The sequence below is a fragment of the Alexandromys fortis genome, unplaced genomic scaffold (assembly GCF_014885135.2).
Source record: "Alexandromys fortis isolate MF-2015 unplaced genomic scaffold, M_Fortis_MF-2015_v1.1 scaffold_222, whole genome shotgun sequence".
Lineage (NCBI taxonomy): Eukaryota > Metazoa > Chordata > Mammalia > Rodentia > Cricetidae > Alexandromys > Alexandromys fortis.
Window position 1 is genome coordinate 1,064,592 of NW_026068108.1, and position 27,638 is coordinate 1,092,229.

At 42.1% G+C, this 27,638-nt stretch overlaps 1 protein-coding gene across 1 annotated transcript in view; it reads right to left on the reverse strand.

Annotated features, from left to right (window-relative positions):
- Positions 1–19,889: 19,889 nt before the first annotated feature.
- Positions 19,890–27,638, reverse strand: part of Lrp4 (LDL receptor related protein 4) — a 64,169-nt gene continuing 56,420 nt past the window's right edge. Inside the window, exon 38 of the mRNA XM_050124241.1 lies at positions 19,890–27,127. Coding sequence (XP_049980198.1) covers positions 26,795–27,127 — 333 coding nt within the window. The 3' untranslated portion in view covers positions 19,890–26,794. The remainder of the gene's footprint in view (positions 27,128–27,638) is intronic.

Consider the following 27,638-nt stretch of genomic DNA (forward strand, 5'->3'; position numbering starts at 1 on the left):
TTTTAGGTACATGCCACCATGCCCAGGTAAGACCTTTCTTTGCAATTGCAAATATTTTCATGTTTTTGAGAAAATAACTCAACACCCACATTGTACTTCATTCTGTGAAAGTATCACAGTCAGCAATCTTACTGAGCATCTAACTACTGAGCCACCTCTGCAGCCTCTCAAAGCTGGAATAAAAAGAAACAAAATGTGGACAGTTTATAGCATAAATGAACCTTGGCAATAATGTTTAATCACAGGACTCTATATGGTTTAATTCCATTTCAATAAAATGTCCAGAACAGGGGATTGTTGTTGTTGTTGTTGTCTGTTTGTTTGTTTTTTTTTTTTAAATAAGATTAGTTTCTTTGGAGATAACAGGAGTTCCCAAAGTATTTTCTTGTTTTCTTGGTGGTATGGGGGAGAAAGTACAGGTTGGTTGAACATATCAGGCAAGCACTCTACCACTGAGTTATATCCCTTGGCCTCTTTTGGAAGTAATGGAAATGTTCTTAAATTGTGGTGATAGCTACACAAAAACTAAGCAAGTTTAGTAACAAAAGTCCTGAGAAGATGTACTCAAGAAGTGTAGAACAGTACAAGAAAGATGGATCAACAAACAGCTCTCATATAAAAGTAAAATACACCATATACGGAAAGAGTCATAAAGAAGGGGCAGACTGTCAGTGACAACCTTATGGCATTTGGCACTGTCAGTGACAAATGGTAGATGAAATTTTTAAAAATGAGTATTAACAAGGAATAAGGAATGGTGGTAAACACCTGTGATTTCAACATTTGGGAAAAACTGCGGCAAAAAGAGGATTTTGAGTTTGAGGCCAGCATGGGCTACACAGTTAAGATTCTGTCTAAAGTGAGGGAGGAGCAGGTGGAAAAAAACAATTTTATGTTTAGGAAACATTAAAGGCAAAGCCTTGAAGATAGGAAATTATTAATCACATATACAGAGACCCTAAGTATAAAATCAGAGAGATTAAGGTCAGAGCAAAGAATTAACGATTAGTAACTAAAATCTCCTTAAAAGGCACTTACTAGAACAAATTAGAAAGTAGAGAAAGTAGAAGGTTTCATTTGTGGGGTGGTTTGTTTTTAGCTTGAGACATGTATCTCAGTCTGGTTTTCAATTCCCAGCTTTTCTGTCTCACCTCCAAAGTGGTGAGATTACAGGCTGTAGCACCATACATGACCAAAGTAGAGTTTTGATAGGAAATGATTACAATACTCCTCCAGGAGCCAGAGCTAAAGGTCTAATCAACAGGAATGGAAAGAGTGGGCAGGGATACTGAAGGGAGTTATATTACAGAGAAAGAATCAGCAAGTCTTTGCAGCTAAAGGAGGTGAGAGCTAAGGGTAAAGTCTAATGCAGAGAGGGAGGCTTCAGACTATCTAAGAGTAGGGGTGAAAAATGGCACCCCTGAGGGAAAACCGAGAGATCTGAGTTGTCTTTGGGGGAGTGGAAGAGAAGCCAGAAGGTAGAGTCCGTTTTAGACCACAGGGTGATCTCCAAGGGGGACAGGTGGGGAGCGCATTCAAATAGCTAAACTGTAACACTGTGGTAAACAGAGGGCTCTGGATTTTAGATACAAAAACCACAAAGATGTTATTAAAGTAACAGTTTGTTTTAAAAGTAACAAAACTCTACCAAAAGACACAGGACATGTGACTCCTATGGTCTGGGCCCTAGAAAAATACTGAGAAATTTCAAGTGGTTCAATGTACCTAGGAGATTCTACCACCACCTATAGTTGAGCCAAAGGCAAAGAGGTCAACGAAAAGAATTTTGTTCTAGGGCTGGAGAGATGGCTCAGAGGTTAAGAGCATTGCCTGCTCTTCCAAAGGTCCTGAGTTCAATTCCCAGCAACCACATGGTGGCTCACAACCATCTGTGACAGGGTCTGGTGCCCTCTTCTGGCCTGCGGTCATACACACAGACAGAATATTNTGTTGCTAGTAATTGCTTACCTTTAAATCCGAGGGTAAGAAATTTTTAAGATTATACATAAAGGCAGAACTTAGAATAAATTTCATTTTAGTTTTCAGTTCATTTTTCAGTTTAGTATGTATACACACAGACATATATATGATACATATCATATATATATCACATATATATATATATATCTGAGCATAATCTCCAGCAATATAGTATTCTTCAACCACCTACAAATAAGGCAGAGGGATTATGTGGTAAATAGTGTTGGAGCTGGGCTTAGAACTAGCTCCTGCTTTATAGTACATACTCTTACCCAGCTTCCCAGATGCTCACGTGTGGTATCCTTTTATTTTAAATTCCTGTTATAATGACAGTCTACAATAACCACAGAGCTTGGTTTTGCATTTTACTTGGAAAGAATTGTTGGCAGTTCAACTCTTCTATGGCAAATTTCCAAGCTCTTGACCTATAAAGTCCTTTACTATCACAATACAAGAGCTCTGAATTTGATTAGCATTCCTGGACTCTTTCTCAGGCTAAGAAAAAGCTACTGCAGAATCACAGGATGAGTCTGAGAAGCCTGATGCAAGATTCTGGTCAACCAAAGCATAATCCCTAACCTTTATGCCTGTAGTTCCAGCTATCTGGAAGGTTAAGACAAGAGGATAACTTGATTCCAAAAGTTTGAGAGCCAGCCTGGGTATCATACCAATATCACCAATCTCAAAAACACAAACAAACAAAACAAAAAAATTATAAACCAGACCAGCAAGATGGCTCAGTGTATAAATGTACTTGTTGTCAAGCCTGATAACCTGAGTTCAATCCCCGGTATCCACATGAAGTAAGGAAAGAGCCAACTCCTGCAAGCTGTCACCTGGCATCCACATACAGGCTGTGTGACATGCACATGTTCACAACCCCAAACACGTAAATGTTCTAAAAATTAAAAAAATTAAACCTTTTAAATGATCACTGACATGCCATGATATTCATTTTTTAAAAAGACAGTAATTATAAAACGAAATAATGAATATATGTTTATAGATCATTACTCAAACCACATCTATGAAGGGCACATGGACTAAAAAAAAGTAAAAATTATGTAACTGTCATAGAATATTTAAGATTATTACTTGTCCAATGTCCAAAAGAATCTCATCTATGTGGAAGTAACAAAAATAATAACACTTTCCCTCTAACAAATACACACCTTCACTGCCTCCAGATCTCCAGTAATAAACATTAAATATCTTGCTTGTGTACTCTGCATTGAACTGCTTCTCCAGCAAGTTATCTCACTAAACTTCAGTCATAGTTGCTTTACTTATTCTGAGACAGGTAAAGAGTTGTACCATTTATATGATGCTATTCTATCAGCAGGAAAGAGGGTTAGCAGGACTCTCCCTGGATGATCAACTGTCAATGTTTCCAAAAGGGGTACTGGATCCCAACACAGGCCTCTGGGAGATGGAGAGCTGAAGCTGCTGAGAATTAGGTCAACTTTGAGAATTACTGCTCAACACTACCAAGGAGACTGAAAACCTAAAGCTTACTCATGTAGGAGGTTAGCCAGGTCTCTAAATTCCAAGCTAAGAACCCAAGGTCCAGAGCACTAGATTCAGTTCCACCCATTCTGCCCCATCAGGTTAAACTCGGGTAAAAATCAATCCTCTCTTCACTCCAAACAGGACCTAGGCTGGGGAAAGCCAGGTCATCAACACGACTTAAACACAACACATCCAAACAAAACACTCCAGGGCTGCTGGCACCACCCAGAGGTAGAGCTGATGACCCAGCTTTAGCGCACTGCAGCCGTCATTGCTTTCCCTCCTTCCCGGACTGTTAAGTCCCCGGAGGTAAGTACACCAGGACTTAGGGACCAGCACAGGATGCTTGCCCCCTTTTGGTAGTCTGACACTTACGCTACCCTAGCAGGGAGAGGTCGGGCCCTAAAATCCGTGCATGATCAGCAGGAATACCCGGTAGCCGGCGGGAGGCAGCTGCACTGGCAAGTCAGGTGCTGGGAACCACCTCCACGGGGGGGGGGGGGGGGGGAACAGAAGCACCACTGTCAAAAGAGTTGCCCTGCCCCACCCTCAATGGCCCTCTGCACGCCCACAGAAGGCTTAAAGGGACCGCAGCAACCTTCACTCTGAGTTCTGCAGTCCCAGGATGCTGCCTCCAGACCAAAGGTTTTCCAAAGCAGGACGTAAGTGACCTTGGAAGTAGGTCTCTGGTTTGGTAGTAATACAGGCAATGCCACAAAAATAAAGGAGATGACTAGTTTCCAATACCATAATCCTAAGTCTTTAAAGGGTCTTTAAAAAAGTGCAGACAATAGTCAAACCATTAAAGCAAATAAATACCCAGATGCCATCATAAAAGCTGCTTAAAAAAAAAATTAACCTCTCTTAGAATGAGCCATTCTTCAAACTGCAGCACAAAGATACAGAAAGAAATTCCAGAAGCTTTCAATGCCCCCTCTTGCTCTTTCACATTCTCCCATAACAGCAAAGAGAAGGCTCCTAGGTATTCATATCAGATAGGTTAGGACGGTTAATAGGAGGCAAAAAAAGTAAAATAACCTTTCCCTTTTTGTGAACAAAAAATGGTCTTTCAAAAATATGCCAAGAATTTACTACAAACCTATGTAAGCAAAGGACTATTGCAAACAAATATAATTGGGATATACAAACATCTAATTTAAAAGAAAGCTCTTGATAAATTTGTAGGGAAACTGCATTAAAATCTCAGGGACTGAGCTGGAGTGAAGGCTCAGTAGGTAAGGGTATTTACTGAATAAGCCTAGCAACCTGAGTTCAACCTCTGGGATCCACATAGGAATGGAAGGAGAGAACTCTACGAAGTCCTATGACTTCCACACAATACCATGGCACACACACACCTCACTCTCAATGCACACAATTAAACTAAAAAAAAAAAATCTTGGAGTAAATACATGGTCTTTGAGAGCTTCAAAGATTATTATTGCATATCAATTTTCTTTACACTGAATGAAAAAAATCCTCCATTGAATTATTTTAATTTTGCAGCACTAGGGATTGAACAAAGAGGGTCTTGTACATGTTAGGCAAGACCACGTTGGAACTCTGTCTCTTGCCTTCTTAAAATCTTACTTTATATTTTGAAACAATATTTCACTAAACCGCTCAGGTGTCCTCTGAATTCTTTGTAGTCTAGGCAGTTTTTAGACTTGTGATCCTCCTGGTTCAGCCTCTAACAGTTGGATTATATAACAGCACACCGGACCAGTTCCACAATATAATTAAAAAAAAAAACCACTAAAGTAATCAAATTAGTATGAGAATCAATGTCTACTTATAAATTAACACCTCTAATGTGAATAGGGGTTCAAGTAGAATTTAGATTCAGAGGACAAGCATGAAGACTGAAGAGTAGACAGACTCAGGTTATTCTTAATCTAAAGGTCTATGAGAACTGAAGAGAAACTAGCAGTCAAGATGTTTCTACAGTACATTTACTGACATTCATGAATTAAGTAATCAAGACCCTCTTTCATTGTATACACATAAAGTTAACATTGTACTAAGTGTTTAGATTAGTCTTTCTTTTAGATCCTTTTCTTTTTTAAAGATTTATTATGTATACAGTGTTTGTTCTTCCTGCACGTATGCCAGCAGGCCAGAAGAGGGCACCAGATCTTATAAATGGTTGTGAGCTACCATGTGGGTGCTGGGAGTTTAACTCAGGTCCTCTGGAAGAGCAGTCAGTGCTCTTCACCTCTGAAACATCTCTATGACCCCCTCATCAGATTCTTTAAAAGATTCATTTTTTTACTCTTAATGTGTATGTGTGTATATCTGTATGAGTTTATATACATAACGTTTGTGACTGGTGCAGAAATGCCTCTGAGATAGGATCTTTTATTTGAAGTCAGGCTTACTGAAACATAATTAATATACAGTAAAATTTGTTCCATACAGTATACAGTTCTGAGAAACACAGAGAGCTACATATCCATTACCACAAACAAGAGCACCAACACTTTTGTGACCTTTATAGTTAACACCTTTCCACACTCCAAGGAAACCACCAATCAGTTCCTATACTTTTGCCTTTCTAACACTGTTACATAAATAACATCATATAGCATGTTGTCATTTGAGTCTAGTTTCTTTGAGTCATTATAATACAAATAAGATAAAGGGCTGGGATTGTGGTTCAATGGCAGAGCTCTTGTTCATCCTGTCTGACTCCCTGGGTTCTATACCCAGAAACAACAAAAAATAACAGATCATTCATCCATGTAGATGCATAAAATGGCCATTTCTTCCTTTTCATTACTTGACTGCAAGATATAAACCATATGGTCCTGTTTACCAATTCAAGCCACTTAGTTGTTAACACATTTTGAAAAGGATTGCTAGCAGCTTTCTCATACAGGTTTTTGTATGCACGTTCAGTTTTATTTCTCTCAGGTAATTATCTACAAGTGGAACTGCTCTGCGGTATGTTGTGTTGTGGTGTGTTGTATTTATTCTCACATGTAAATACTTAATCATTTTCCAAAGTAGCTGTATGAACCATTTTGAATCAAATTTAAGAATTCAAGAGTAAGTGAATTACTAGTCCTAACTTTCTATCTGTATCTGGTTTTATACCTAAGAAATGAAGCCAGTTTTCTATGCAATTGTTAAGGAGTTGTAACACTCTTTTTAAAAATCAACCAGTCGGCCGGGGCGATGGTGGCGCACGCCTTTAATCCCAGCACTCGGGAGGCAGAGGCAGGCGGAGCTCTGTGAGTTCGAGACCAGCCTGGTCTACAGAGCTAGTTCCAGGACAGGCTCCAAAGCCACAGAGAAACCCTGTCTCGAAAAAAACAAACAAACAAAAAACAAACAAACAAAAAACAAATCAACCAGTCATCATTGATCATTTAGTATGAAACATAGATTTTTTTTTCTTTTTGACAGTTTTTGTGTAGAGAACCCTGTTTATAAACCAGGCTGGTCTTTAACTCAGAGATCCACCCATCTCTGCCTCCCAAGTGCTGGGATTAAAGACGTGTGCCACCATCACCCAGGCACAGAGGTCATTTTATAGCACTTTCATCAAAAGCAAATACCAATGAAAACTACTCTTTCAAACTGCATCTGTGAGCAGTCGGAATCAAGTTATTATTTTCTGTACCAACAACCTATATAGATCAACAAAAGTGTTGTTAGAACAAACCAAAAATGTATCTTTTAAATGAGTTTTCTTTGCTTTAAAAAGAATTAATATTTTTAATTATGTCTAAGTATTTGTGTGTCTGTGCTGGGTATGTGAACATGCATGCAGGTGCCCAGGGAAGGACATGAGAAGATGCCAGAGTCCCTGAAGTTGGATTACATACAGGCAACCCTGAGCCACTTGATGTGGATGGCTGGAAGTAGCAATTTCCTCAAGATAGAAACATTCCATCTCCCAGGGAACTTCCTTTGTTTGATAAACAACTCAAAATAGGTTCAGGAAGTTCCTAAAACTGATTAGACTGACTAGGTCCCCTTCTCTCCAAGACTATATAAGGAGTTTGTTGAGAGTCACTCTCAGACAAGACAAGCTGCAAAGACTAGCCAAGTTGCCTTAAAGAGTTTAGATCAACAATCATTGGCAAAGACATCTCCAGTCATTTTACTCAAGGTTCCCAGCTTTCTAGAACTGTCATCTGTGCTGAAGTGGGCTTTGATGATGCAGTGGTCTCTCAGTCATGTATGCTCCTGTAAGTAACCCCAATAAAACTCACTGGTCACCAAGCTGAACTTTGGTCTGTCTGTTGTGGACTCATTATTTGGGGTGACTAGGTATGTGTATGAGTCTCCTCAGGGAAAGTGCTGTCACACAACATGAACTCAGGTCCTCAAGGAGCAAGAAGTGCACTTAATCTCAGGACCAACTCACCAGCCTCCAAACTGACTTTTCAATATTCAAATAGGTTTTTCTATGGATTAAATACAATTTTAAAATAATGTCATTAGATAGCAAGTCACAAACATCTTTATTTTCAAAAGTGTAATTCTCTAGAAGACAAAAAGAAACTATTAGTAAAGTTTAAGAAACATAAATAATATGCCCCATGTTGCAAATACTAAAAGCTTTAAGAAAAAGGGGGTCTGGAGGGCCAGTGAGATAGCTCAATGAGTCAAAGTGCTTGCTACCAAACCTGACAACCTAAGTTCAATCTCCAGTACCTACAAGGTAGAAGGAAAGGAAAGAACTAGTTCCTACGTGTTGTACTCTGACCTGCATACACAATAAAATTATATTAAAAACCTTTAAAAAAGAAAGAATAGACAGGTGTAGGATTTTTGCACAGAGTTGGTAGGCATGTAAACTGCTATATACATATAAGAAAAACATTAAATATTAACAATCCATTTCCAACAGAATTGAAAAGATAATACAAAATGACATATAAATCAAAAATAGTCTCAAAATTGAAAAGTACCTATCAACTTATAGATAAGGCAAACAAGTGTGGTATACCCAAATAACAGTGTCTTACAGTCATAAAAATGGAGTGGTTGCGCACACCTTTAATCCCAGCACTCAGGAGGCAAAGGCAAGCAGAACTCTGTGAATCCAAGGTCAGCCTGGTCTACAGAGCTAGTCAGGACAGCCAGGGATACAGAGAAACCCTGTCTCAAAACAAAACAAAACAAACAAACAGAAAAAGGAATAGAGTAATGAAACATGCTACCACATGTATGAACCTCAACTAATATTCAAAGTGAAAGATGTCAGACACAAAAGGATATGAGTTGTGCAATTCCACTGTTATGAAGTGTTTTAAAGTGGTTTGTAGGGAATAAGGGGAATGGGAAGTGACTGCCAATAGGTACAAAATTTTCTTCTGGTGGAGTGATAAACATTTTGGAATTAGACAGTGATAGTCAACATGTTTTGTGAATGTTAAAAGCCACAAAGTAAGTGTTATAGTATAGGAACTATACTTTAAGCAATTTCACTAACAGGAAACAATTTCTTAAAAGTCATGGCATACTTACTGAAAAGATATTCTACAGCCAGAAAATAACGATTAGCAGTTACATGGATGAACCTAACAATCCGCAGCGGGGGGTATGAAGTACTTAATCTATATGGTACAATGACACAAGCCCAAACAATCAAGGTGTACATTCATCTGTAGTTAAAGACTAAGGAAAGGCTATGCTGGAAGCTCAGCATAGAAGAGGCAGGGAAGGTACTAGAAAAATGGCTCAGCAGTTAAAAAGCACTTTTTCTTGAACAGGACTCAGGTCCAGTTCCCAGCACCAATATGGCAGCTCATCACCTTCTGTAGCTTCAGTTTTAGAGGAGCTGACATTCTCCTTTGTCCTTCAGGGTATCATATACTGCGTGGTACAGCGACATACATTCAGGCAAATCACCCATACAAATAAATAATAATTTTGTTTGTTTTCAAACAGGGTCTCTACATAGCTCTGGCTACTCTGAGACTCACTATGTAGACCACGTTTGCCTCAAGCTCACAGAGATCTGCCTCTGTCTGCTCTGCCTTCCAAGAGCTGGAATTAAACTCATGCATCTATGCCCATAAACAAACATACAAAAAACAAAAAGACAGCACTTCTTTTATTTTAGGAAAAAAAAAAAAAGAACATTGGATACTCTTCCAGAGGCCCAGGTTTGATTCCTAATGCCTGTAACTCCAGTTCCTAAAATCTTCTGGCCTCTTCAGGGACTGAATGCATGTGGTACATATACATACACACAGACACTTATATACACAAAAGAAAAATTACAAAGAGGCAGGAAATATAATCAGGAACTTAAGAAAGGAGGTCTGCCTGTCCATTGGTAATGATTCAGTTCTTTGACTGAGGATAGAAAATAGGAGATTAAAAAAAAAAGGTAATATAATTATTTTTAATATATAAAAGACACCGTGGAGATTTAGAATAGGAGAGGGGAGCCTGGCGATGGTGGCGCACGCCTTTAATCCCAGCACTCGGGAGGCAGAGGCAGGCGGATCTCTGTGAGTTCGAGACCAGCCTGGTCTACAAGAGCTAGTTCCAGGACAGGCTCCAAAGCCACAGAGAAACCTTGTCTCAAAAAAAAAAGAATAGGAGAGGGACTTTGCTTCCAACTAAAAGGTTCTTATAATGTAAAAACATACTCTGCAGTGTTTAAGCACAAGTGTAAAGCAAACTTTTTTTTTTAACCTGAAAGGCATAATGGGAGAGGGAGGAAGTGAGAGAGGGGAGAAGGAGGGAGGGAAGAGGTGAGGGTGAAAATATTCTACAACTTCTTCCCTGACATTAATTATCTATAACACTTCAGAGAGGTCAACTAATCTTTGGGACTTTAGTATTCTCATGTATAAAACTATGAGTTTATATTGAAAAGCCTCCCACCTATAAAATATGAAATGGTACTTATTTGATAACAGTTATTTACATCCATAAACAAGGTGTTTTCAATGTCAAGTTCTCAGTAAAAAAGTAACTGTAACACTGGCAAAGCACAACCCACTTTCTACTCCTTGATTAAATTATTAGGAAGGAATGGTGGTTTGCTTTATTTTAGTTTTACAGAAATAGTAACAATCCAAAAAACTTGCTGGAACTTCAGTCCCAGGGGGAATCTACCTGACTCTTCTGGCTTCTTTGGGCTTCTGCTTCCATCCCGCCACACAATTAAAATAAGAAAAGTTAATGCAGGCCTGTGGTGGCGGCACAGAACTTTAACCTCAGCACTCTGGGAGGGATGAACACATTTTGAAGAAACTACATGATAATCAACAGCTATTACTCTAATCCCTGAAGATATAAGCCTAACTAGGAATGTTTCAAACAGTTTCTACCAGATTTCATTGCTATTAAAGCCTTGGTAAACTTTATAGTAAGAGTCCTAGTAACTAAGGCCAGTCTGTACTACCTAGGGTACTCTTACCTACAAGCTGCTGCCTTCTGCTGCTGTCCAATGCCTAGAGATATAAAAACTGTCAGAACCAAAGAGTTTCTCCTTGCTTACCCACGCTGTCTATCCAGGTAGAGCCAAAGAACTTGTTAATTGACTGGTAACAATGTCACATGGCTATCACATACCCAATATGATGGTATTCTTCAAAAAATACACTTAAGTCATCTAAGCATAAGAAAAATATCAAACATAGAGAGAGGAAGTACCACTCTACAAAGTAACTTTAAAAAATTTTTCCTTAAAATCACCAAGGTCCTGAAGACAAGGAAAGACTGAGAAACTGCCAGAGAAGGCAAGGAGAGGACTACTAAATGTCTAGTGTTGCCCTGGACGAGATCCTGAAACACAACTGGGGTATAAATAGAAAACCTGTTGAAATCCAAATGAAATTCAGTGGGGTTTTGTTTGTTTTTTGTTTTCCAAGACAGAGTTACTTTATGTAGCTCTGGCCTGAACTCAGAGATTCATCTATCGCCTCTACCTCTCAAGTGCTAGAATTAAAGATGGGTACCAACACTGCCCAGCTGAAATTCAGAGACAGCTCAGTAGGCATCTGACACCACACCTGATAACCCAAATCCAATCACAGTTATTGTCCTCTGACTTCCATTCACACATTATATGTATGTGTACCCAAATACATAAACTTTCCTAATGCTTCAACCCTTATGCTGTGTTGACTCCAACCATAAAATTAATTTGCTGCTACTCCATAACTGTAATTTTCTACTGTTATGAATCGTAATATAAATATCTGATATGCAGGGTATCTGATATGCAACCCCCATGAAAGGGTCAATGAGGTCATGAACCACAGGTTGAGAACTGCTGACATAAACTTACCCATCCCCATGAAATAAAAGTAATAAAACAGCAGAGCATGGTGACCCATGAGTGAGGCGGAGACAAGCAGATCTGTGAGTCTGAGTAAGCTTAGCCTTGTCTACATAGTAAGTTCCACGATAGCCGGAGCTTGTAAAGAGACCTTGTCTCAAAAAACAAAAACAAAAATAATAAAATATATTATTGGTTTCTTACCTTTACAAATGTACCATGTAAGATGTCAACAAGAAGGTTGGTAAGAGGAATTTAATTCTACTTAAGCAATTTTTGCTTAAATCTAAAATGAGAAATTAATTTTTAAAACTTTCTTTTTAATGTAGCTATCACTCTCAAAACATCAATGTCATGAAAAACAAAACGTTTTTTAAGTTAGGAGGACAACATTACTCCTAAAATGGTGAATGACTGAATGAATGAAAGAAACAGTTAAAACTAAGTGCAGGGGGCTGGAGAGATGGCTCAGAGGTTAAGAACAATGACTGTTCTTCTAGAGGTCCTGAGTTCAATTCCCAGCAACCACATGGTGGCTCACAACCATCTGTAATGAAATCTGGTGCCCTCTTCTGGCCTGCAGGCAACATGCAAGTAGAACACTATGTACACAATAAATAAATAAAATCTTAAAAAAAAAAAAAGATATAAATATAATTATAAAAAAAAAAAAACTAAGTGCAGGCAAGAATGTGGAGCAATGAGAAACTGCAAAGCCGTAGTCACTGTGGAAGACAGTCTGGTGCCCTCTTCTGGCCTGCAGACATACGTGCAGACAAAACACTCATAAAATTAAAAAAAAAACTTTAAAAAAATATGATGAACCTCAATCTTTTTTTTTTTTTTTTTTCCCGAGACAGGGTTCCTCTGTAGCTTTGGAGCCTGTCCTGGAACTAGCTCTTGCAGATCAGGTTGGCCTCGAACTCACAGAGATCCGCCCGCCTCTGCCTCCTGAGTGCTGGGATTAAAGGTGTGCATCACCACTGCCGGGCTATGATGAACCTCAATCTTATAATGAAGTTAAAGAAGCCAGTCTGAACACAGTACTTAAGGCATAATGATTCTACTACATATGACATTCTGGAAGAGGAAAACTACAAAGACAGTAAAACGGCTGCCAGAGCATGAGAAAATAACAAATGAGCGAAATGCTAAGTAAAACTATTCTTTACTATTTTCCTTTTAATTTTTTTTTTTTTAATCCTGAAGCAAGTGTCTATGTACCAACAGCACAAGAGAACACAGGTCCATGCAGACAGCAGTCCGGGATCATACCAGTACTTCTGTTCTCACAGGGGTAAAGGCCTTCATGACGAGAGCCTAGGCACGTCTACTCATAGATCTAAGAGTCTTCTAGTCTTCTCTATGGAAGACTTCTGAGCTAATCTGTTGAGATACTGTTCATATCCAAAGATACAGAACAGAAACACAGTTAAACACTGTCTTTGTCTAACTTCATCACATACAGAAGATATGTCAGTTTAGACTACTTTTGTTCAAGACTTTTTTTTTAAACACCATTTACTTTTTTTGGTGCTGCTTTAAAAAAAAAAGAAAAACAGCACACCAAACGCCATTTATTTAGTGTATGTGTGTATACAAGTGTACCACTATAGCATACATGTGGAGATCACATGTGAGAGTTGGTTCCCCTTCCCCCATGTGGGTCCTAAGGATAGAATTCAGGTCCTAAGTCTTGGTGGCAAGCACCTTAACCCACTGGGCCATCCCACCACCCTGGTTTTGCTATTCTTAGACAAGAGGTATGTAGCCCAGACTGTCTTCAAACTTGCTAAACAGCCAAGAATAACCTTGAGCTCCTGCTCCTCCTGCCTCTACAACCTAAGCACTGGCAGGTGTGCCCCACTATGCCTATCTGACCTACTTTGTCCCCAGCACTGTAAGAGATATTTCAGTTCTGTGAGGAAGTCTGGCACAAACAAAAGCCAACCTAACAAATAATAATAAATGAAACAAAGGAAAATGAAGTAAAAGGAACCAAGACAGCTATTCTACTTGGGAACTTAGAAAAATGCTTCTTTAAGGAGTTGACATGATGAGCTGAGATGTGGATCAATAAGGCAGAGTTGGGTGAGAGGTTCTAGGCAGAGAACAGGAAAAGTGAAGGCCAAAAGGGAGCAACTTACGCCTTCAAAGTTTATTAGGTAGGCAGGATAAGAATAACCAGAGTAGGGCTCAAGAAATAGCTCAGAGCACTTGCTGTTCTTGCATAGGATCCACCTACATGGTGGCTCAAAATCACCTGAAAAGTTCAGTTCCACAGGACCCAACACCATCATCTGACCACAGGTGGTACACATATATACATGCAGTCAACACACACACATAAAATAAATCTAAAAATTAAAAAAAGAACAACCTAAGTAACATCTTTGAGCTCAAGATGTAACTATATGAGAATCATTTAAAACCTCAAACCTCATTAACACTAACCACCAAAACCCAATCACAATCAGATTAACATCTCTATGTCTCTATGTCTCAATGTTAAGCTGGTGTGGAGTTGCAGGTCTGTCTGGAGGTGGCAACCGGAGAAGGTTTACCACACATTCAAGGCTATCCTAATCTACACTGTGGGATTCAGACCACCCCCAGGGCTTCATAACAAGATTCTATCTCCACACATTCAAGGCTATCCTAATCTACACTGTGGGATTCAGACCACCCCCAGGGCTTCATAACAAGATTCTATCTCAAAACAGTACACATCTCACCCTTGTTCTACCACACAGACACCTACAAGGTAAACACTGTATTTTTAACTGACTCTCTAAAATATTACCATTCCTCTCATCCATATTTATATCTCTGGTAGATATGAAGAGGGCTCTACTTTAAATCCGCTATTGAATTTTTTTAAAATATTTATTTATTTAATTAGGTGTACAGCATTTCTTCCATGTGTGCCCGCAAGCCAGAAGGGGTACCAGTTCTCATTACAGATGGCTGTGAGCCACCATGTGGTTGCTGGGAATTGAACTCAGGACCTCTGGAAGAGCAGGCAGTGCTCTTAACCTCTGAGCCATCTCTCCAGCCCCCCCCCCCCGCTATTGAATTTTTTTAAGGCATTACTTTATACGGAATGACCGTAAGACCACAGACCCTGGCTACTAAGTTGGGTTTAAATTCAGGTTCTATAAGTCACATGGACTCCTAGAAGTTGCATAATCTTTCTCAGTTCCTCATGGGTAAAATTCTGACAGAGTTAAAAAAGATAAAATGTGACACAGAGAATTCACTTTGTTCAAGACCTAAGGCTGAACCAGAGGGATTATGGAAACTATAATTTGCTATAGTAAATTGTTTGAAAGATAAATCTCCCTTGGGTGCTATTTTTCCTGGGTCACAAATGTTCCTTGAATCTAGAATGTAACATCTAACAGTCATTAGTCTCAACAGAGAACAAGACAGCCTGGCTGGACTAGAATATAAAGCTTTCACTTGCTCGTGCTGGGTTCTGCTGCTCTTTTCTGAGACAGACTCTCACTATGTAGCCCAGGCTGTTCTCATACTCGGCAATTCTCCCGCTTCAGCCTCCCACATATTGGAACCAGAGGCATGAACCACCATGCCTGGCAACTTTTCATAGTCATCAAGATTTTTACCACTAAGAGCTGGAGAAACAGCTCAGAGTTAAGTACACTTGTTGCTCTTGCAGAGGACCCAAGTTTGGTTCCTGGCACCCACATATCTGCTCATAAGCATCTGTAACTCCAATTCCAGGGAATCTAATACCTTCTTCTGAAGTCTATGGGGTAGGTACATACATACATACAGAGAGAACACTCATAAATATAAATAAACCTTAAAAAAAGATTTTAATACTATCCAAAGGTACTGTTAAATAATTTTTCATGTAATTTATTTTTATTTTGTGTGCATTGGTCTTTTGCCTGCATGTATGTCTGTGTGAGGTGCTGGATCCTGGAGTTACAGTTGTGAGCTACCATGTGGTTGCTGACAATTGAACCCAGGTCCCCTGGAAGAGCAATCAGTGCTCTTAATCGCTGAGCCATCTCTCCAGCCCAGTTAATTATTTTTAATAATTGCTTTCTCCAAACCCAAGTGGTCATAAAATTAAGGTATTCATCTATTGATCACTAAAACTGAATTACCACACATCATTCTTCATAATTCAAAGTTGATGATTCAAACTTTAAAAGTAACAGGGAGGAAAGTATATGGCACATTGCTATGGGATACCTTTGCTTAATACCTCCTAAGTGAACACTGTGTAAAACTTGTGCAAAATTTGGAGACCAGAGAGGCAGTGTAAGGGTGTTTTGGCCAAGCCAGACAACTGTTGTTTGACTGGAACCTATAAGATGGCGAGAAAGAATTAGCTCCAGCAAGTTGTCTGACATTTGGCATGCACACCTCCCCTTCCCCCACACAAAATAAATGTAAAAGATCTTTAAAAACATTTTATGTGTATAGGTGTTTCGTCTGTGTACCACATGTATGCAGTGCCCATGGACACCAGGAGAGGGCATCCGACTCCCTGGAACTGGAACTATAAATGACTGAGCGATCAGGTGGGTGCTGAGACTAGACTCAGGTCCTCTAGAAGAGCAATCACTGCCACTAAGTACTGAGCCATCTCTCCAGACCGTGTAAAGAAATATAGTAATAAGTAAAAAAAATTTTAAAAAATAAACAAAATCGTTGGGTACATTTTTTCTTTATAGGTTTACTACCTTGACTCATGTTGTCAACTAAACTGATTTTGATTTTCTTTATAGCAAACCTTACAGTTTGTCCACTTCCTTTAGAAAAGTCTCAAATGACTGTTTGCTTGATTTATATTTATACTTAGTCTTTAGGTCACAGAAGGACTTTTCAGGGTGATGAAAATGGAGAAAAAAGAAATTTCACCTTTCTAAAAATGAGTTTTCAGTTCTATAATTATGCATAATGTAAGACAAGCATCCTATCTGGGCCAAGATTTAATGCCTTGGTTCCTAGGAGAATTAGAGTCGTGCATAAATTTGGGGCAAGTTCTGCAAAACCTCCATTGATGCTGAATCACAAACTCATTGTTAAGATTCACCAACACGAATATGTTCTCTAACACAGCCGCCACTCTGGCAACATCTCTCTCATTTCCTACGCTAGAAACAAAATGGGATGCATTCAATCTTGCCTGGCAATTACCACGACTTCGGGCAGCCCTCTCAACAACAACGATTTGCTAGGACGTAAAAAGTGGGCATCTCATTCACCTGGCCTTAAGTGGTACGGCCTGGCTAACCCACACTGCTGGCTATTGTACTGGTCCCCGAAAACCTCACAGCTGCAAAACACCTCAACTCTGCGGACTTTGAGGGAGAAAACCAAGGGCGGGGCGGCGAATGATCAGAATCGTTAAAAACTCATCGCAGGTAGGGGACGCGGATGCAGACAGGCCGGGGCACCAGCGTCCAGCGCGGCTGGGAGGCGACCAGGCCCTTCACACCCGCCGCAGCCCTCCCGGGCCCGGTTCATTCATTTGACAATTCCGCGAGGCGCTCTCCTCGCTCTCCGCGGGCCTGCTCGCAGGGCCCCCGCCCCAGCCTCGGACGCCCCAGCCTCCAGGCGCGGCCCGGCGCCGCCCGCCAACCTCGGACGCCACCAGTAGAGCCCCGCCGCGCGCTCTGCTCACCTGAACCCCAGCCCGGTCTCCAACCCCAGCGGGCGCCCACGCCCCCCGCCCTGCCGGCCGCGGGCTCCCCGGCCTCCGCCCCGCTTCGCCGCCTGACCTGCCGGGTTCGCGAAACCGCGGCGGCGCGCGTCCGCCCAGGGCCCCGCCCGCGGCCCTGGGTGCCCAGCGCGCGCCGCCGGGTCCCCGGGGTCCAAGCTGGTAGGTGCGGCCCCCGGCCCACTCACCTCCGCCGGGCCGCGACCGAGGGGCCTGCTCTAAGCCGTTTAAAACCGCTTGGGCCGCCGCACACCCCGCAGTGTCCTCGTTGTTTATTGGTCCTCGGAAGACCGCCTCTCGCCCTTTTATTGGTCCGTTTGAAAGGACTGTGGGTACGCGCCGCCTGCGGCCTTAAAGGGGCAGCGCGCAGCTGCGGTCCCTTGAACTACGCGTCAGGAGAGCAGCCAATGGCTACCAACGACTTCAGAACGAAGAGCGCAAGGTGTGTGGAAATCTATGCATTCCCAGCCTTCATCAAGCTGCCTTTACTACGGATGTTTAAATTACTGTCAACATCTCTGCCTTATTTTTTTTTTTTTTGTTTTGAGAACTTGCACTCGCAAATATTGATCGTGCAGTTGTGTGTTGAGAGGCAACTGGGCTGTAGTGGAAAGAACCTCGAAAGAGGCAGGATGCTAAATTATAGTCTTGGATTTCTTTTGAACAAATCACTGGTCTCAATCTGGGCTTCAATTTCCTCCTATAGAAAATGCAATAATTACGTTTTCCTTACAAATTTAGTGTGAAAAATGGCCTTTTTGAACTGCAATACTTACTGCAAACACTTATTTTTATGAAAACGATAGGCTTTCGTTTTATGAAATATGATCGTCAAAATTCGATTTTATTCTTTTGGAGGGGTAGTGGTGTGTGGAAGTCAGAGGACAACTTGCTAGGAGTTGGTCCTCTCCTTCCACTGAGTTTCTGGAGCTCAAATTCAGTTCTCTAGACTTGACAGCAAACCCCTCTACCCACTGAACCATCTTGACTATTTTATATTTTGAGATCCAGGGTCCCATTGTGTAGTCAGGGTCGTCTGGAACTCGTGCTATAAACCAGGCTGCCTTAAATGTGTGACATCACCCTGCCTCCACCTTCCAAGGACTGGGATTTACAGACGTGTACACCATACCCTGCTAAAGTTCTTTCTTGATCAATCTCCAATATTCTATGAATATTGTTATAATATAATAATGATGTTTCCTTACACATTTAATGTGAGGCAGGGGATCTCTGAGTTCAAGACCAGCCTGGTCTACACAGGGAGATCCAGGACAGCCAGGACTACACAGAGAAACCCTGTGTCAAAAAAAAAAAAAGTTGGAGAAGAAAGATGTGAGTATGGTGGTTCCCAGCCTGGGGTTGAGACAAGCCTCTGCTATGCAGAGCATAGTGGCCAGAGCATCTCTCAGCCCAGGGATTTGATTTTAAGAAAAGATTTATGAAAAAGAAAAGATGTATGTTGGGAAGTAATGGAGCACAAAATTAACTAAGAAGATTAGAAGGAATTCACAGAGGACTTGGGAACCAGGCTGAGAAATGTGTTAATAAGCAGGTGAAAGGGAACCATTCCAAGTTTCTGGGGAGTGTAGTTAAGAAAGTTAGTCAGCTTCTGAGGGAGGGTTGGAGGCTAATATAACACCAGTGAAAAGGATAAGAATAGATTCAAAAATATTCTGGCAACCAATAAGATTAGGTACAAGTAGATCCTATTTAATAGGTGGATCCTATTTAGAAAAATGAGTCAAAGACAGTGCTAGGGTTAGAGCCCAGAGACAGGGAGGGCTGTTAGTCAGGAGAGGCTTGCCTCAAGGGGCGGAGGGGGAGTTGAGTTCTATGCTTGTTTACTCTCAGGTACATATAAATGGAATCCTGTGAGTAGGCTTAGGAAACACTAAATGGAAGCTGCAAGCAAGATCAAGTCTTCAGTGGTATTGATTTGGGAACTGCTTTCTTTCAAGTGAATGAGACTACAGGAAGAGGATGGAAAGGTGGGTGGTAGGGGAGGAGAGGAACTACAGCACACAGGAACCTTTGGGATATGCAGAAAGTCTTCTCCAGACACTGGCCATTGGTTTACACACACAAACAAAAACTCAGAGGCAGATCCTGGGCTTCAACCTGAAGAGCAGAAAAGCACAGCAGCCAGACACCGGCTCTTACCGCCACCTCAGTCCAAAATGGTGATCCTGCCTCCAGGAAACCTCAGAATGAGACTGAGACCGAGAGCTGTCTCCTCCCGTTTTATAATCCTCTCTAGTTCTGGGATTAAGGGCGTGTACCACTACTGCCTGGTTTCTATAGCATACTAGTATTGCTACTGGAATTAAAGGTATGTGTCATTGCTGCCTGGTCTGTTAGGCTTGCCAGTGTGGCTGTTTTACTTTTCTGATCTTCAGGCAAACTTTATTTATTAAAATACAAATGAAATGCCACTAGACATAAACATATATAATTTATTTAAATATTATCAGATGAAATGTGAAGAATACAATTAAAGAAGAGGTTGATGGTTATCTCAAATCTGCTCAATAAAGGATGTGTGTAATATGGGTTCTGAAGGGTTTTACAACAAGAAGGCAAAAGCTTTTTATTCTCAACACCTTTTTATGTCAAAGGTATGCATCTGAGATGTCCTAATCCATTCACTCATCCATTTGACCAGTGGTTACTGAACACCTAGTATGGGGAAGGACTGTTCGAGGCATTTGGAATAGTCAGTAAACCAAAATAGACACACATACAAATTCCCTTCACTCAAGGAGCTCTTGTTATAGTGAGACGTAGATAATCAACACAAATAAATTATGCAGTATGTTCTTAGACTGTAATTTTATATACACATGTGTATGTACGAACTTGTAGAGGCCAGAAATAGACACCAAATATCTTCTTCAATTGCTTTCCACCCTCCCCCTTATTTTTAAATACAGGGTCTCTTACTAAGTCTGGAACCCACCAATTTGGCTAGACTAGCTGGCTAGCCAGCCCCAGGTTTCCTCTTGTCTTCAGGTCTCCAGCACTGCACCGGGATTGCAAGCATATATTACCATACCCAGTTTTTTACGTGGCTGTTGGTACTAATGATTGAACTCAGGGTCCTCCTGCTTACACAGTAAGCACTTTACTGACTGAGGCATCTCCCAGCTCCCCTTAAAGACTATTCAGCCATGGCTAGCCTGGAGCTTGCTATATAGATCAAGCTGGCCTTGAATTCACAGAGATCTGCCTGACACTGCTTCCTGGGTGCTGGGATTGAAGACACAGACCACCACCGCCTGCTTAGGACAGCAGTTTTAAAGGAGAGTCAGTTCAGGTTTTGTTGAGATAGTAGAGCTGCCTTGAAAGGTGAAGGAGTTAGTTATGATTATCTTTTACATATATATATAAAAGAGTCAGGCAGAGAGAACAGCAATACAAAAGCCCTGTGCTTGAAGCATACCTGGCAGGTTTGGAAACAGGGAGGTCAGTGTAGCTGGAGCAAATGAATAGGAAGTGGAGGGAGATGAATCTGATAGATAATGGAGGAAAGGGGGTGACAGGACCTCTTAAGGGCTTGCAGCCTATATACTGTCTTGTCCATAGCAGGTCTTCAGTGTTCGCCCAAAATTACCTGTAGCAGCCCAGGATTGTCATTAAAAGGTACTTATCTGTGTACTTATTAGAGTTATTTGTGACTTCATCCCAGGGTCCCCAACAGTTCTACACAAGTGTAGCTCAGCACACTACATAGCAGGGATCAAAGCGAACACTGTATTCTTGGAACCAGACACAGGAAACTCATCTCAAGTACTGTGGCTGCTGAGTAACCGTTAGGCATTTCTAAAAAGTCCATTAGGGTTGGCGCAGGTGCTCTTCCGTGTATAATCACAAACTGCCTTCTGGTTGAAGTATCCCAACGTTGGGATGTAGATCCTTATTTCCAGCCTAAGAGAAACAGCTTCAATGATTCAATTTCTTTTGCCTTCAGTTGAAGTGCTCCTGAACAATCCTCTGGAGATAAAGGGGACACTAATACGCATCTCAAGTGGCTGTCTCAAAGATCGCGAAGCCTTTCCTAGCTTATGCTCTGTCACAGTTAATAGGTGCTGGTTAAATGAAGGGGAAAGTAACCTTTTATATAATGTCTTTAGCCCATTTTTCCAGCCTCCAAAATGTAGACTATCCCAGGGAACTTTGACCACAGAAACATCAGCCTCATAGAAGAGGAAGGAGGCAGAGGGAAAGATAGAAGCCTCATTGGCTGTCAACAAGCGCTTAACCCACAGGGAAGAACAGGCTATCTGGGTTCTTGGTGCTCTATGTTCAACAAAATGAGGTGGCTTAGTAACTAACTTAACCTTGGGCTTAAACTCAGAACTTTAGACTGAGTACTGAGTATGTTTTAACACTAAACTGGAAATAAAACTCTTCCCGATGTGGAGCAGGGAAATGATCTAGAAGACAAACAGGTGAGCGAGGGGATGCTGGGAAACAGTCATCTTTCTGTGAGGAAAAGCTAGAGACCTTGGAAAAACAGAAAAGGGCCTCAGTTCTTCTCCCCCATTCAGTGGTGGTGTTGAGGGCCCTCGGATCTTCAACCACATTTCCTCTTAGTTCCCTTTGCCCTTAGCTCTTCAAACGCTTCTAAGGGGCTCATCACCACTGTCTCTCAGTTTTCTTGAGCCTAAGTGTAGATAAATATCAGTCCATGTCACACAGACCTTCCCTTCCCACCAGGGTCTGAGACATGGGTAAATGGGTAAAGCTGCTTTCTGTCAGGGCAGATGGCCTGAGTTCTCAGGTCACAGAACTGATTCCCATAGGTTGTCCTCTGACTGCCACAAACATGTACGGGATGTCATGTACACACTCAAAACAAGTCATATAAGAATTCTCTTCCTGGGCCTGGAGAGATGGCTCAGCGGTTAAGGGTATTGCCTGCTCTTCCAAAGGTCCTGAGTTCAATTCCCGGCAACTACATGGTGGCTGACAACCATCTGTAATGAGGTCTGGTGCCCTCTGCTGGCCTTAAGGCATACATGTAGACAATAATATTGTATATATAATAAATTAAAAAAAAAACTTAAAAGAGAATTCTCTTCCTTAGAGCATCCTGTAGGCCTCAGACGTTTTCATCTTAGGTTCCACCATTTGTTTTTATAATACTGAAAGGCAGTGACCTCACTTTGGATGTAATTTGCAAAAATATACTTAAGGTTTGTTGATTTTTTTTTCAAAATATATGGTTTGTTTAGTTTTTGTTTGTTTTGTTTTTCAAGACAGGGTTTCTCTGTGTAGCTTTGGAGCCTGTCCTAGAACTAGCTCTGTAGGGCAGGCTGGCCTCGAATTCAAAGATCCACCTGCCTCTGCCTCCCTAGTGCTGGGATTAAAGGCTCCGCTCGGCACAATATATGTATTTTTAATGTGTATATGTCTATATGTACACTGTATGCTTTCAGTGCCCAAAGCGTCCAGAGTTAGGTTCCTTGGAACTGGAGTTACATGTGGTTGTGAGCTGCCATGTGGGTGTTGGGAACTGAACCTAGACTCTCTGCAAGAGCGGTAAACACATTTAACTGCTAGTATTATTCCAACCCATTTCGGTGATTTCAAAAAATATATTTACTTTTATTTTATAGGCACGAGTGTTTTATCTACCTACAACACAAGTGTGGCCATCTCTCCAGCCTGTTTTGTCCATTTTTGAAGACAAGTCTTACTAGCCCAGCCTGGCCTCAAACTCAGAATGTCCCATTTCAGCCTCCAGAAGGCTGGGATTTTAGGCACAGGCCACTAATCTGGTTAATCAGAATTCTGTGGTGGGTATGTGTTATGTGTGTAAATGGAGGCCACAAGGCAACCGTGGGTGTCACCCTTCATGAGCCATTCCGAAAACACGCTCTCACATATACCGAAAGAGGCTCTTGCTGTTCTGCAACTCTCAACTAGGCTGGCTGGCCGGCCAGTAAGGCCCAGGATCGCCTGTCGACATCTCTCCAGTGCTGGCATTTCAAGTGTTTACCATCATTTTTGGAATCTTTTTTGTTTTAGACAGGGTCTCATTATGTAACCCTGGCTAGCCTCAAACTCACTAGAACAGGCTACCACATCTGCAACCACGCCCACCATGCCTCACAGAAAAGCAAGGCCTTTACTGACTCCACTGTCTCCCTAGCCCCAGTTTGTTAGAATCTGACTTATCTTCTGCCAGTAAAGGGTTCAGGCTTTGTATCTGGAGAACTGGACAAGGAATTCTCAACCTTCCTCTTAGCCCTAAGATTCTAAGATTCTTCTATTCTTGCTATGGAATCTTGTTTTCTTTTTAAAGAATGTTGGGGAAGAAGGGGTTGAGTTGTCCTTGAACTACTCCACTGAGTTTTGTTTCTGGTAAACCTACCCACTGCCCAGACTGGGGAATTATACATTATGGTTTAGATCCAGATCTCTTGCCAATCAAACACAACTTTCTTACTTTTTTCATTTTTCTTCTTGTTCTTTTGGGGGAGCAGGAGTGGTGAGGGTGCTTCTGCTCATCTCCAAACTGTGAGATGGGATTCTTTAGGCATGGGTGGCACCTAGAGTAGGGACATTATCCTAGCAACTCTACATGTGCACAGCATTAGGACTAGAAAGCTTCCTACTTTTCACAGGAATAACGTACAGAGAACCTGAGGTGGGCTCCTTGGTATCTTATTCCAACCTTGGCATACAGTGGGTAAATAAGGAAAATAGGGTTGGCTTTTAGGGTCTTCTCTGTGTAGCCCTGGCTGTCCTGGAACTAGCTCTGTAGACCAGGCTGGCCTTGAACTCACAAACATCTGCCTGCCTCTGCCTCTGCATGCTGGGATCAAAAGTGTGTGCCACCACATCTGGCAGGATGTAGCTTTTTAAAAACTGGAGTATGTGTAGGCAAAGTGCCAGAGATACATCCAGTCTCATTCTGGGATTTTTCACACTGGGTTGCAGTTTTGCCAGTCATCATCATTGCGAGGCAAAGTCAAGTTCTATGACATGACAGACCTCAGCGAATGAAAACAGAAGCAGAAGATTCATGGTATCCATGTCATGACACTAGCTTCTGGAGCCTGGAGATGCCACTAGTGATCATGATTGTGATCCTGCCTGGACAGGCAGCGTCTACCAATCCCATGACCTGCCGTCCTTGCTCTAGAGGAAATCAGGGCAATGTGTCAGTGAAGTCTCTCGTCTTGACCTGTGTTCTCAAGATGAGCAGAAACTCCAGCACAAGCCCCATTCTATTCACGGGTCACACGTCACTGAAGATGTAAGAGGTGATGTCCCTAAATAGGTTTTCTACATCATGGGTCTGCCAGATAATGCAGGTGCAAGATTAGTCACGACTCCAAGCCAGCCAAAGTCATTAAGAAAAGCTAAATTTATATTAAATTATCATAAAGCCCTAAAACACTGAACATAGTGGTTAAATAACTCCAGAAAGTCCAATCTCTCCAGTGAGTGATGTTAGGGTCATTACACATGAACATGGGGAAAACCACTTCCATTAGTTTAGGACAGAGAGACTTTGCCCTTTGTACAGAGTAAATCAGTGCTCAAACATGTCCTTTCTACATTCTGAACAGCCCAAGTGCAACAAGAACCTTGCCCCTTTCCACTCAGGAGGATGCCACACTCTTCTGGTTTTTTTTTCTCCCCCTCCTCCCCAACTATGAATTTAAAGACTCAAATGCTGCCTCATTCAGTGTGAAATGTCCCTATTTCCTCTTAGAAGTGGCGCTGTATTTTTCTCAGTTGGTGTGCTGGAAAAGGCCAGAGAACACGACTATTGGTTTGACATCTGTCTCCTGCTCCTATAACTGACCAGAGAGAATTTGCTCTTGTCCTGTTTTTCATGCATATGTTTGGCTGCTGATCTCTGACTAGCAAGAACCATGAGAGACATTTTAAATCAGAAAAATTCTCCTAAGACCCTGTGCTCCACTCTCAGCTCCTGTCATTCCCTCCCGTTACCTTGGTTTCTAGGGAGAAGTGCCTGGACTTGCTCTGGAGCAGCCCTTACTGCCTCTCTACTCCTTGCTCACCACTTTGTGTCTTCATTGGCCTCCTCATCACCGGACTCTAGAGATTGATGGTGGCACAAGGCTAGGGTAGGAAAAGCAAACCTAGACTCTCCTTTCTCAGAAATGAAGACATTTTAGGGCAGCACAAAAAGTCTCCGCTCTGCTGAAAGAAGCCCTGGTACAAAAGAGCATGAAGCAGGTGGTGGCACTTGGGTGTGGACAGTGGCTGGAAGAGCTGGCATGGGAGCTTTTCCACCACAGAGCCACAGGTTGTCCATGAACTTGTGTCCCTGAGCACTTGAGAATGAACTCAAGAGTTTCAACTTCATAATACTTCTCCTGAGCCCCTGGGTAACTTGTGTTTTTCTGGCTGCTCTTCCTGACCATTTAGGAAAATGTCTAGTGATTTTCTGAAAGGCTGTTTGTTACAGAATTACTTCTCTTAGAATCCCCGAGAACGGGAGAGAGAAAGGCAGAAGAGTGAAACTCAGGTAGGACACTGTGCTAGACCTACGCAGAGTTTCTTAAAGGTCTTAGAGGTCTAGTCTCCAAGGCTCACAACCGAGTTAAAGGCTTAGGAAGAGTACTGGCCAATAGCAGCACCAGGAGGGAGTTCCTTTTAGTTAGTTGCCATGACAGGGGTCTCCAGTTATCCAAGACAGAAATGGCCCCAGACATTCCAGCAGGAGGAAGAGCAGCTTAAGCCACCCACACACTTCACCTGTGTCATAGCTGACCAAGCTGTGACTCCTGAGTGAGAAAAATGTCCACTGCCAGCAATGGACAAAACACCAGGGCTCAATACCCCACAAAAGCTTTTCAGTTACCAGCTTCTGAGGCTGGAGGTTTCCAAACACCCAGACCAGCTGGGACAATTCTCCCTTCTCTCAGCCTCTATCCATTACCTTTTACCTGTGACCTCCAGTCCCAGCCCCTAGTAGGCCAGTTCACAAAGAAGCCATCCTATCAGCTGTGACGGGCAAGAGTCTTACATCATCAATTGCATCGGTACTGTGGGGCAGGCACAGAGGGTGCCTGGGGAGAGAGAGAGATGGAGCTCTATGCTGACCAGGAATCATGCTTAGCCCAGTTTCAGGGGGCCTAGAGCACAAGAGGTGAGTGAGGTTCATGGTAAACAGGTCTAAATTCTTGAGATGTGCCCTTATTTCTTGTCTCCAGGTAGTTGTGGACTCAGGTGAGCAACAGGCTCTCTGGGGGCTTAGAAGCAGTTTGGAGGAGGAGGAAGAAGATGAGCGCATGGGACAGGGGCCTGCACAAGGATTGGAAGTCCATAGAGAAGGAGTGGGCAGGCAGGGAAGAGAATGTGGGCCCTTAGACCTGGCTCTCTGAGGAGAGCTTGCGTTCGTGTTTCCAGCCCGTGTCTGGCAGAGAGCCCCGTCTCTCTGGAGTGGCTGCAGTGTGGACGCTGCTACACTCTGACTGCTCCTCTTGCAGCAGCTGCTCTGTCTCCGTGTCATCTAGGGAGCCAGAGCTGGCCTGGATGGACACTGTGTCTGTCTTCATGCATACGTGATCCCGTAGAAGGCCCCCCCGGGAGCTTCGCAGTTGCTTGAGGTCATCCCATTCAGCATCATCTCCAGAGAGGAGGCAAATTCCCTCTACAATCTTGATCTTCTCCTTGGTGTAATTGTGATCAGGTCCACCCTGGAGTGGAGAATGGAGACACGCAGTCAGTTGGCATTCTATAAATGATTTCATGGTAAGCTGAAAATGGAAGCAGAACTGAAGTGGCCATGGAGAACAAAAACCCCACAGACTGATAGAACAATGTGGTCAAAGCAAAAATAAGGTCCCACCTAAGGGCAGCTGTGGTGATGATTACATTATCACAGAGGGAGGGGGAACCATGGCTTCTGGTCCTACACCAGCCTTTTACTAGCTATGCTATCTCGAGCTAATTACTTAACACTTCTAAAACCCAGTCTTCACATCTGCAGTATAGGGAATCAAAGCATCTGCAAGTCACACCAATTGCTGTAGGGCTAAGTGGGGCAATTCATGGGATGCATCTGTTGGAGTACTGGACACGATACACTAAAACATGTCAGCTGTTGCTGTATTGTCACCATGCGTTGTTAATGGGCATCATGCCAAAAAGGAAATCAAAAGCAATTCAGTATGCATTTATCCCAGGTTTTAAGTTGTATCATATACT